At 36.5% G+C, this 12264-nt stretch overlaps 1 protein-coding gene across 1 annotated transcript; it reads right to left on the reverse strand.

The window, feature by feature from the left end:
* Window positions 1-4586: 4586 nt before the first annotated feature.
* On the reverse strand, window positions 4587-12117 carry LOC123793308 (centrin-4). Its single transcript, XM_045799041.2, has 5 exons — window positions 11986-12117; window positions 10619-10765; window positions 9873-10001; window positions 9129-9266; window positions 4587-8939 (listed from the first exon to the last, which is right to left on the reverse strand). The coding sequence occupies exons 1-5, from the start codon at window positions 11986-11988 to the stop codon at window positions 8850-8852; spliced, it is 507 nt and encodes a 168-aa protein (XP_045654997.1). The 5' UTR covers window positions 11989-12117; the 3' UTR covers window positions 4587-8849.
* Window positions 12118-12264: the final 147 nt, after the last annotated feature.

The following is a 12264-nucleotide window of genomic DNA, read 5'->3' on the forward strand; positions in this document are numbered from 1 at the left end:
ACTTTTCCAAACAATAACAAAAAGTGTTCAGGAACCACTGAATCCATTTGTCTGCTTTTCTCCCTTTGGAATATGGGCTATCAACCTTCCCCACTTAAAAGATAGCACCTGTTGCAAGGAATGATGAGAGCACAGTGCTTAAGAACACAGAGGGTGGAGCCAGCAGGCCTGACTCAAAGTCCAAATGAGCCATTTATTTATTGTCCAGGTGATATTGAGCGAGTCACTTAAACCATCTGTATCTTAGTTTTCTTGTCTGTAAAATCAAACCATATCCTATCCCTTGGGATAGGATTTAAGAAAGTCCATGTACAGGAGGTAGAACAGTACCTAACTCAGTAACTGTTACTTAATATTACTCTTTCATCAGAGTTCTGTGAATGAAAATAAGAGAGCATGAATGAAAGATTTGAATCACACCTATTTTTTTTCCAAACCAAATGCAGCTGTCTGTTAGATCCTTACCATCCCTTGTTTCAATGATTGCAGTAGCCTCTTAACTGGCCTTTCAGCCAGCAGTCTCTCCCAATGCCAGGCCAGGGGGATCCATCAGATTTATTTTCCTGAAAAGAATATTGATATTTCTAGTTCAGGATATGATGAACTCATCTTCCTGCTGAAGAGAACTGTAAAAGCTACTATATGAAAAAACTGGTGAAGGAGCAGGAAAGTACCCAGTTCAGGCAAGATTGGAAAGGAAAATCTGCAATCCTTGAGAGAAGCGAAGCACTGGAGAGGAGCGCTATACTCATCATGACTTTTTCCCTGAGAGCATTTTCCAATTCAAAAAAATTGGGGAAAGATCCCTGATGATGAGTAATGTTGAGCATCTCTTCATGTGTCTGTAGGCCAACCTACATGTCTTCTTTGGAAAAATGTCTACTTCTGCCCATTTTTTAAAACTGGATTGTTTTTTGGGTGTTGAGTTTTATAAATTCTTTAGCTATCATCTCACACCAGTCAGAATGGCTAAAATTAACAACACAAGAAACAAGAGGTGTTGGCAAGGATGCAGAAAAAGGGCAACCCTCTTACACTGTTAGTGGAAATGCAAACTGGTAAAGCCACTCTGGAAAACAGTATGAAGATTCCTCAAAAAGCTAAAAATAGAACTACCCTATGATCTAGTAATTGTAGCACTAAGGTATTTACCCAAAGGATTCAAAAATATGAATTCAAAGAGATACATGCAGCCCGATGTTTATAGCAGCATTATCAACAATAGCCAAATTATGGGAAGAGCCCAAGTATTCATCAACTGATGAGTGGATAAAGAAGTGAATAACGGAATATTACTCAGCCATAAAAAAGAATGAAATCCTGCCATTTGCAACAATGTGGATGGAGCTAGAGAGTACTTCCTAAGTGAAATAAGCTAGTCAGAGAAAGACAAATACCATATGATTTCACTCATACGTGGAATTTAAGAAACAAAACAAATGAATAAAGGGAAAAAGAAAGAGAGAAACAAACCAAGAAACAGACTCTTAACTATAGAGAATAAATGATGGTTACCAGAGGGGAGGGGGGTTGGGGGATGGGTGAAATAGGTGATGGAGATTAAGGAGCACACTTGTAATGAGCACTGGGCATTGTATGTAAGTGTTGAATCACTATACTGTACACCTGAAACTAATATTACACTGTATGTTAACTAAATGGAATTTAAATAAAAACAATAAATAAACAACTAAACAAACAAACAAATAGGAGAACTAGGCCCCAAGCAGAAAGGCAGAAACCTTATTGAGCTGAAGGAGAAACAGGTTGGAATTTGAGGATGCCAAAGTATCTAGCACTCGGGAAGAAAAATTACACAGAGCGGAGATTCAGGTAAAGTTAACTGAAAAACTGTCCAAATACACATCTCCTCCCATCACTGGCTAACTCCTTAGTTACAGATGCCAAGGGTGAGACTCCAAAAATGCAGCAGAAACAGCATCTGAGAGAATAAAGAGCTAAGCAAAAGTTTAATTAAATAGTTCTGTGATGCTGCAAAGATTAAAATTTGAGTTCAAGCGCAGGCAAGGTGAAGGGGGCAGGGTGGTGTCAGTCAGCACCCTGGGCTTTTAGTCAATGCAGAAGTATTACATCTGGAAGTAAGGGCAAACATGAAATAGAAGATCCTTAATAATGATGAAAACCATTTCTCAAAAGAACCAAAAGTATCCTTCTATATTTTATATACCTGCTGGAAGAAAACTCAACCTTCTGTGAAAGAAGATGATAGCATTTAAAGTCTCCCCAATTTTTCATCCACAATATCTAGCTAAGAAAAAAAAGAACCAAATAATTAAAAGCCACAATTTAAAAGAACAGCAAAAATCAACCTAGAGATAAGCTATGGACGTAATCAGACAGGGACTTCAAATAAAGATAACTCATGTGTTCAGTAAAACTGAAGAGAATGTGGAGGATTTCAACAGAGACCTGGAATCTTTTAGAGAACTTCCAGTAAACTGGAAAACAACTATATTTAGTTTGAAGCACAGAGAGAAAAGGGGATAGAAAACACCAAAAAGAGTGTGAGAGACATATGAAGAATAGTGATTAAGTCTAGCATGCATTTATTTAATTGGAGTTCTAGAAAGAGGAGATGATGGCTCAGAAACAGTATTTGAAAAAATACTGGCTTAAGTTGTTTCAAAGCTGATTAAAAGCCATCAAACCACAGAATCAAGACACTATGAATCTCATGTAGAATATAAGGAAAACCACACCCGGGTTCATCTTATACTTGCTAATAAGGACAAACAGAAAAATCTTAAAAGCACTTAGAGGGCAAAAAACTCTACACATTGTCTTCAAAGAATCAACAATGAAGCTACAGAATTATGGAAATCAACACATAATGGAATGACATTAAAAGGCTAAAAATTTTTAAATAAAGACCCTCTTGCCATTTCATCTAGAATTCTATACATAGTAAAATATTACTCAAAAAAAGAAAAGAAGGCAAAAATTAAGGCCTTTTCAGACAAACAAAAGCTGAGAGAATTTATCACCAGTAGATCTTCACCACAACAAATGCTAAAGACTTATTTAGCCTGAAGAAAATGATCCCAGATGGAACCAAAGGCTTGCATAAAGGAATGAAGAGCACCAGAAAGGGTATGTAAGTAATCTAAATGAAATAGACTGGTTTATAAAAGACAAATGATAATAATCTGATTATAAAGAGAAGTAAAATACATGACAATAGCACAATAGGTCAGAGAAGTAAATGGAGTTAAGTTGTTGTAAAATTCCGTGGGCGGAATTGTAAAAGTACTAATTAAAGGTAAACTATAATGTCTAGGATGCATGTTGTATTCTACTGTTGCTCAAACAAACGATCCCAAAATGTACTGGTTTAAAACAATAACAGCATTTATTTTGCTTACAAATCTACGTTTTAGGCAAGGCTCAGTGGGGACATCTTGTCTCTACTCGGAATCAGCTATGGTGGCGCAAAGGCTGGATGCTGGAACCATCTAAAGACTTACTAACTTATCTGTCTGGCAGTTGGTGCTAGCCAGTGGCTGGAATCCTCAGCTATGCCCAGAATACCTCCATGTGGTTGTTCCACATGACTACGTACCATAGCATGGTGGCTGGATTCCCAGGTTGGGTGCTCAGAAAGAGAGCCAGGCAGAAGCGATATCACCTTTCCTAACCTATTGTCACAAGTCCTGCAGTGTCACTTCCACTACATTCTATTGATTTAGAAGTAAGTCACTACGGACAACTCATATTCAAAGGGAGGAAAAGTAGGACTCTTCCTGTTGATGGTAGGAACATCAAAGAATTTGTGAACATGTTTTAAAAGCACAAGAGTAAGTTTCAACAATTTTCAAATAATTGTTATTATACAGATGACACTTCCTGACAATAATGCAATTCATCTATAAATCGTTATCAAAAAGCAGCTTTTAAAAATTAAAGAATTCCCTGTATATTTGGAAAGCAAAGAGCACACTTGTATTAATAACTTATAATAAATCAATAAAATTTTTAAAATTTAGGATGAAATCACAGTAAACCTACTGCATATTGAAATGTATATTTAGAGGGGATGTTTGAGGAAAAATTTTACCCTTAGGAAAAAAAAATGCTGAACATTAGTAACAGAAAGAAGTAACCTTAAAAGTAAAAAGCAAAAAACCAATAAACAGAGGAGGAAGTAAAATAAAAATAAATTTAATAACATAGAAAACAAAGGCACAATAGAGAGGATAAACAAAGTCAATTCTTTAAAAATTCTAACAAAACTGGTAAACCTGTAGCAAGATTGATCAAGGGAAAAATAGGGCATAATTATACATTAGCATCAAAAAATGGATATAACTAAGATGTAACAGAAATGTATTTGTTTGAAAACGTTTGCATGTTAATTACGGACATTGTTTCTTTCCAGTATTGGCTCTGATGATTAATAAGGAGTGGAGAACAAATGAAGGTCCACTAGGTCCTGTTGCAATTGAATGTTTGGCAGCCCTCTCTAATATGTCAGTGTGTTGGCTGATCAATTTTCCTTACCCTGGGACTATCTCTATGTCGCTAGTGTAAATGACAAAAATCATGATGCCTAACAATATGGACATGAATGATCTTTAAAACTTTTTTATTGAAGTACAATACTCACAAATGAACAAGCTAAAAAAACAGCTCAATGGGTTAAGACAATGTAAACACATAGGTAATTACTGTATAAGCCAAGATACATGAAGTTGCCAACACTTCAGAAATCCCGTGCAAGCCCCCTTAGCCTCCTACTTCCTCCCTTTTCCCACTGTCATGACTTCTAACTCTACAGTTCAGATATGCCTGGTTTTAAACTTTATAGAAATGGCATCTCTACAGAACATATATTTTTGTTTTTGGTTTCTTTCAATCAGTGCTATGCTTGCAATTCATCCATGTGGCTGTATGTTGGTGAATCTTTTTCATTGCTAGATGCATTCCATTATATAAATATGTAACAATTTATACATTTTACTGTTGATGAACATTTAGAGTGTTTTCAGTTTTTGACTATTATGTATATTGCTGCCATGGAATATTTTTTGTATGGCTCATGGCATACATGTGCACGTATTTCTGTTGGATATGTATATAGAAATACATGCTGGTCATGACATAGGCATATGTTCATCTTTATAGAATTATGTGAACTGTTTTCAAAACAGCTGAAGCAATGTACAGCAGTAGTTGAGAATTTCCATTGTTTCACATTCTTAGCAATACTTTGAATTATTATTTTAGTTTTACCCATGCTGCTGGATTTATAGTGCTATCTCAGGATGATATTAACTTGTATTGCCCTTGTGTTAATTTTTTGTGACTGCTGTAACAAATGATTACAAACTTGGTGTCTTAAAACAACAGAAATTTATTCTCTCACAGATCTGGAGTCCAGAAGTTCAAAATCAGTTTTACTGGGCCCAGATCAAAGTGCCAGCCAAGATACACTCCCTCCTGAAGCTTTTTTTTAACTCCTCTGGCTCCTGACGGCTGCCAGCATTCCTGGGCTTATAGGCACATTGCTTCATCATATCTTTAGTATTTTTATTTTTCTTCAGTCTGGAAGGAAATGCTACATAATTAGGAATTAAAGATACTGTGAAACACGTAAGAATGTTCATGAAAATCCATGCCATTCTGGCAACAATATTTTCTGCCTCGGTGATTATATTAGTGTCTTCTGCCTCACTTTTATAAAGATACTTGTGATTACCTTTAGGGCCCATTAGATAATCCAGGAAATCTAACTCATAGTCCTTAATTTGATCATAATGCAAAGTTGCTTTTTGTTTGTGTGGTTTTTTGTCATATAATATTCATAGGTTCTAGGGATTAGAACATGGATCTTTTTGGAGGCCATTATTCAGCCTACTACATTCCTTATTTTGATTAATTTTTCACATATTTTTGACCATTTTCATATCCTTCTCTATGAAGTGCCTACTCAAGTCCTTTGATTTTAAAAATTGGGCTTTTCTTAAAGATTTTTAAAAGTTATATGTTCTACATACAAGTATTTAGTCAGGTAGATTTACTGAAAATATTTTTTTCCACTTAGTAGCTTATGTCTTCATTCTCTCATGAAGAGAAGTTCTTATAGTATAATTTATCAGTGTTTTCCTTTAAAGTTATTGGTTTTTGTTTCCTAATTAGGAATCTGATCTCAAGGTCATGATCATATATTCTTACCTTTTATGTCTTGATCAATAATAATTTAGAATTAGTTTTTACGTATAGTGTCAGGTTGGAGGTCATATTTTCTTTTATTCTTTTTGGATATCCTACTGACTGGGAACAATTTATTATAATGAAAATATCCCACTACTCTGCAGTTACCTGTATCCTAAATCAATGGCCATATACATACAGTCTGTTTCAGGACTTTCTATTCTATTCCACTGGTCCATTATCCTATCCTAGCTATCACCACACTATTCTAATTACTATGATCCTATACTAAATCTTGATAGTCAGGCAAGCTAGCTTCTCACCTTGTTCTTTGAGTCTGTATTGGTCCCTTGGATTTCCATATAAATTTTAGAATAGGCTTGTCAAGTTTCACATAGGCTAGGATTTTTATTGCACTATATGCTATAGATCAATAAAGGGAGAATTGACAGCTGTATAATATTGAGTTTTCCAATCCATGAATATAATAATATTCCTCCATTTATTTAGATCTTCTCTCAGTACTCTTAGAGTTTTTGATGTTGAAGACCTGTATCTCTTCATTAGATTCAGTGATAAGATTTTTATATTTTTAATACTATTAATAGCCTCTTTAATTTTCTAATTACTCATACCTAGTTTGTAAAAATAGAATTGTGCTTATATTTGTATTTTCATAACAACTTTGCATCCAGCAATCTCTAAATTCTTTGGGATTATCTATCTATCTATCTATCTATCTATCTATCTATCTATCTATCATCTATCTATCTAATGTCATCTGCAAATAAAAAGAATTTTATTTTTTCCTTTCTGGTCTCTTTTTTCCTGTCTCTTGCCTCAATGTACTGGCTACCACTTCTGTACCATGTTGAGGTAATGATAAACGACATTCTGTCTGGGGGAGAACCGGGGATTGAATGAGGAAGAGACTTCTATTTAGAACTTTTTCAACTTATTCATGTGTATTTTTAAGTATACTACCCACTTAAAAATATAAATCATTTAACAACTTAAAGGCCATAATTTTCACATATGAAGCATGCTTACTAGTTCTATCTTAGCCTAGAAGGAAATGCTGCATAATTAGGAATTAAAGATACTGTGAAACACTGGATGAGCATAAGCATATATGCCATTCTAGTTTCAATTGAAAAAAACCTCTCTTGTGAGTCTTCATTTCAGTTGAGCTAGAAGTGAACTAGATGGGGCAATTAAAGTTAATTTTCTATAATCCTTTCTTGCTCCAAAGACCATTACTTAGGTTTAAGAAGAGTTTGTATCTATCAAGTGGCATCTGTTGCCTATTATCAGGAGCAGAAATCTGAGAGCTTCTGCCAGTGCATCTTGGTATCAGTTTAATTGCCAAGGAAAACACAATGCAGTCAACTACTGAGTAGAACAATGCTTCACTCATATAGAGAAGAGACAGAGCAGTATCAGTTTCAGTAGTGAATGTTGGTTGCCCATGGCCAGCAGGTCCCTCCCAGAAGCTTATACAGGGCAACTGGCCAGTAAACAGCCATCTTGTTGTGCAGCAGAAGGACCCCACCCTCTCCGAAGGGGAGATCCCCTTCCAGAGTGGGGTTGGCCAGGAGCCATATTACACACACGGGCACCATATTATATACATGCTTAAGCAGAAAAAAGTACACATGGAGTCTGAAATGGAAAGATATTCACAGACAATTCCAGCATAAGTTCTAGAGACTCTCTCTCTTGGTAAGGAAGTGTTCCAGGCCCAAGGCCGAGTCCTTGGGCCTGGAACACTCAGTGGGGGATCAAAAGACTGTATCTTGAGACTGCCTTTCCCAACAGTTCAGCTCTTTCATAAAAAACAACAATAACAACAACAACAACAACAACAACAAAGTTAAATTACAAGAGTCGTAATCGTAAATGAGTTAGAAAATATACACTTAAGTTATCCTGAGATTTTTATCCATAGGAAAGATGCATAGTGAAGCATAAGGATACAAGATTTAGAATCCATGTCTTATTATCTATGAATAACTGAGCAATTTTTAAGTTCTCTGAACTTTAGTTTTCTCGTATGTAATAAAATGGAGCTAATACTACCGGCTTCCAAGTTGTAACATTGAGATAACATGTAAAATCTCTAGCACCTCCCAAGACAGAGGTTTTAAACACTCACTTGCAGGGTCAAACTTACAGGAAAATCTACGTAGTGCAAGTGCTGCTTTGAATGTCTTTATAAGAGGAAAACTAGCAAATAATGTAGTTGCTAGGCAATTTTATTTAATACTTTACATATCTGAATAACTGATTGAAAAGCAAATATCAGTTTTAAAGAGTTGCACAAAAGGAAAATAAGAGGGAAACTAATTGCTTGTTTGCAAACAGTTCATTTGGATGTGGGGTCAGTTTCATTAAACTTAAAAAAATTCTAAGTCTTTAGACCCTGGAGCTCTAAAAGTAGCAGTTGGAATTAATACTGATTTGGGATCCATAGTTCACAAAAATCATTACATTTTCTTTGTTTCTTGGTGCTGTAGATTTAACAACATATTGGTAGAAATATGTAACTTCTCACATGGATTAGACATCAAGAGAAATTTGTGCATATAAACTAAAAATCAAAAATGAATATATTCAGATATGAAACTGTATAGCAAATATAATGTTGTTAACAACTTTGCAGAAGGAATAAAAAAGTATTAATAAAGGGTGGTCTTTTTCATCATTCTCAAAAATTCTTCCTCATTTATTTCTCCATCCCTATCACGATCAGCTTCATCAAGCATTTCCTGTAAGCAAAATGTAAATATATGTGAAATCATTAAAAATGAATAATGATATAAATGAATATTCAAATACATAAATTTTATTCTGAATGTATTTGAGTCCAACTAAATTAAATTATAACTATAAATTATATATAAATTGTAATTGTATAATTATACATGTAAATTATAATTATAAAAGTAAAAAATTACCTGAAGTTCATCATCTGTTAAGTTTTCCCCCAGTTCCTTAGCAACCCTCTTGATATTGTTTAGCGTTATGCTTCCAGTATCATCATCATCAAATAATTTGAAAGCCTTCAATATTTCTTCTTTTTCATCTTTTTCACTCTTTAAAAACAGAAGCAATTAAATGTCACTAATCTTTCATTTATTCTATCAGATTGGACTTATAGGTGTTTGAGGTCTAGAGCAGCAATGTACCAGGTAGCTGAGGTCTGACTTCACTGCTGTAACTTTCAACAATTATTCCAATGCACTCACATTTGCTCTCAAGGTATCTATATTCAGGCTTTGTTAAAGTGGAAGAAGCAAGGATGATAAAGAGAATGTATCTATTATTAACACCAGTAACTGATATTCATTATCAAAAATGTAAGCTGTGAGAGAACAGGGAGGTTATCTCATCCAGTGCTCTCTAGAATAGTGCCTGGCAAAATGGGCACTCAGGAGATGTTTGCTGAATTCAAGCCTTCAAAATGCTGACCCCATTCTCTCTATCCAGCCATATATCCTTATTATTTCCTAACAACCTTCTCCACACTGGACAGTCTTCATTACTACCCTGAAAATATCTTTAATCTTGCTCTTCCTATCTATCTAAATTCTACCCATCTTTAAAGACCTAATTCCAGTTCTTCCTCTATGAAACCTCTGATTGTTCAAAAATGTAGAAGGCTATTGCTTGTATTTCTTTGAAAAATAAAATCACTATACCATTTTTACACTCATTAAGGCAAAAAAATCTTCAAAAGTAATGGTGCCATTTCCTTCTTTGTCAATTTCAGCTATCATTTTTTTAATTTCTTCTTTCTTGGGTTCAAATCCTAAGGCTTGCATTGCAATCTGAAATAGGAAGCAAATAAATTATAATATGCCACATTCTCCTTCCTAGCTTTTAAATTACCTATTAATGGCTAGATTTTCTCTTTTTCATTATGGACTAGGCATAAACCTAGAAAGTCAGGTCAGCAGGCCTAGGTTGCAATCCTATTATGCCATAGTATATGGCATTGTCACATCCTGGGTTTTGTTGTACTCATTCATAAGACAAGAATAAAATGCCTAACAAGATACAGTTTTGTTATTATTAGTACGAGGCAGGTATATATACTGAGGGTGTAGGTGTCCACAATGAAGAGATTTTATATCAAGCTTTTAGAAGGCTGCTGTTAAAGATTGAAAGATTGCCACAAATAAATGATGGTTTAAAAAATGTTTTAGAATTAGAAGTAATTTCAGGGGCGCCTGGGTGGCGCAGTCAGTAAGCATCTGCCTTCAGCTCAGGGCGTGATCCCAGCGTTCTGGGATCGAGTCCCACATCAGGCTCCTCTGCTAGGAGCCTGCTTCTTCCTCTCCCACTCCCCCTGCTTGTGTTCCCTCTCTCGCTGGCTGTCTCTCTCTCTGTCAAATAAATACATAAAATCTTAAAAAAAAAAAAGAATTAGAAGTAATTTCAAAACCTTCAATTCTTTCACATCTATGGTTCCAGACCCATCAACATCAAATAAATCAAAGGCCTCTTTAATTTCTTGCTTTTGGGTTTCATTCAGTTCAAGTTTTGCTGCTCTTTTCTTCCATTGGTCTGAACCTGTGCAGTAGTTGGATGCCTGTAAAAATACAAATGGGCGTGAAAAACTATGTAACTGGAAAACTTACTAGAACCAGAATAATCGATGATAAAAATAATAAGCATATTCAAGAACCATATTCCCTACTACATAATGGCCATCAGCAATTTCCCTTTTTCCTTTGCTAATATTTATGCTTTTAGTTATTACTATCTTGGTGGAAAGCCTGGTTCTTTTTACCACTTAAGTCTTTTCTTCAAACTAGTGCTTTTTGAGAGAGAGAAGAGGCAAAGGCACATTCACGCTCCAACAGTAGATGTTATGTCAGAATACAACTGGCCTCACTTGGTGTATGTAAAAAGTAGTGTCTAAGGCACACCTTTCATCCAGGCCTATATGTCTCACAATAAAATTTGTTTATTTTGTGGGATATGGTTGATTGGAACATAATACCTTTTCCCACCTTTTAGTGTACTTTTCTATATTGCAGAAGCTGAGAAATGAAAAAACTACATTTTCCAGGTGAAAAACTACTCCAGGGATCGGAGTAAGAATAAATGTTGGGCCAATTATCAGTATCCAGGTAAGGTGAAGGTCATCTTCCTGCTATGTGCCATTTTCCGTTGCCAAGCAAGGTCACAGAGTTACTCCTGGGGTTTTTCTGCAGCCTTATTTCACTATCATCTCCAGTTTTGGATTAAGAAGCAGTAGCGGCAGACATAGCAGCTGCAGATCACGTTCTTGTGCGCCTCGTCTCCGGTTTCACGGGGCGGCAGCGGCGGATTCTTGGTCCCTAGACTGCAGATACACAGGTGTGCTCTTTGCCTCGACAGTTCCAGCCTTCAGAACCTTTACCTTCCCAACAGTGGCTGAGTGCGGAGCTACCTGGCCACGTTTTCGGAGTTCGGGACCTCTTTCCTTAGAGGCCTAGACCCTCCAACAGTTTCTAAGCCTCTTATTCACAGTATTCAATTCCGCTCTGGCTAAACAGTGGTTTCTGTTTCCATCACGGAACCTATGGCAGAGTGCTGGCATCAGCGGTTGGTGGGGACGACGAGGAACGAGTGAACCGTTCTTGCGTCCCTAGAGCCACGGGCAACGTGCTTCTAGTTGGCCACGAGAGAAGGCGTTACTAAATGACACTGGAGGATCAGGAGGTGAATAATACATTTCATGAACCAAACAAAATGCCTTCCTTGCTCCGGGTTGAAACTTCAGCCCTAGCCCGGCCCAGCAAGGGGTTACGGCCTGGCACTCACCATGTCACCAGCCGGTGCCCACAGCGGGGACCTCCCAGTCTCAGCCGCTAGCTGCGCAGCCCAACTGCAGCCTACACAATTCAGAAACCGTTGCTAAGGCCGCTCTTGGCGCCCTCTCAAGCAGCCCCGCCCACCAGGCTTGCGTACTGATTGACAGTTATTCTACCCAGTAATTAGAAAAGAGGGCCCTTGAAGCCGGGCCCCTCTCTCTACTCTCTACCAATAGAGTAACGCTCTGCCTTTCCTAGCGGACGTTAAGCAGAACTTTCCGTCTGTATC

Source organism: Ursus americanus, chromosome 13, assembly GCF_024610735.1.
Source record: "Ursus americanus isolate L20-20 chromosome 13, mUrsAme1.1.p, whole genome shotgun sequence".
Classification (NCBI taxonomy): domain Eukaryota; kingdom Metazoa; phylum Chordata; class Mammalia; order Carnivora; family Ursidae; genus Ursus; species Ursus americanus.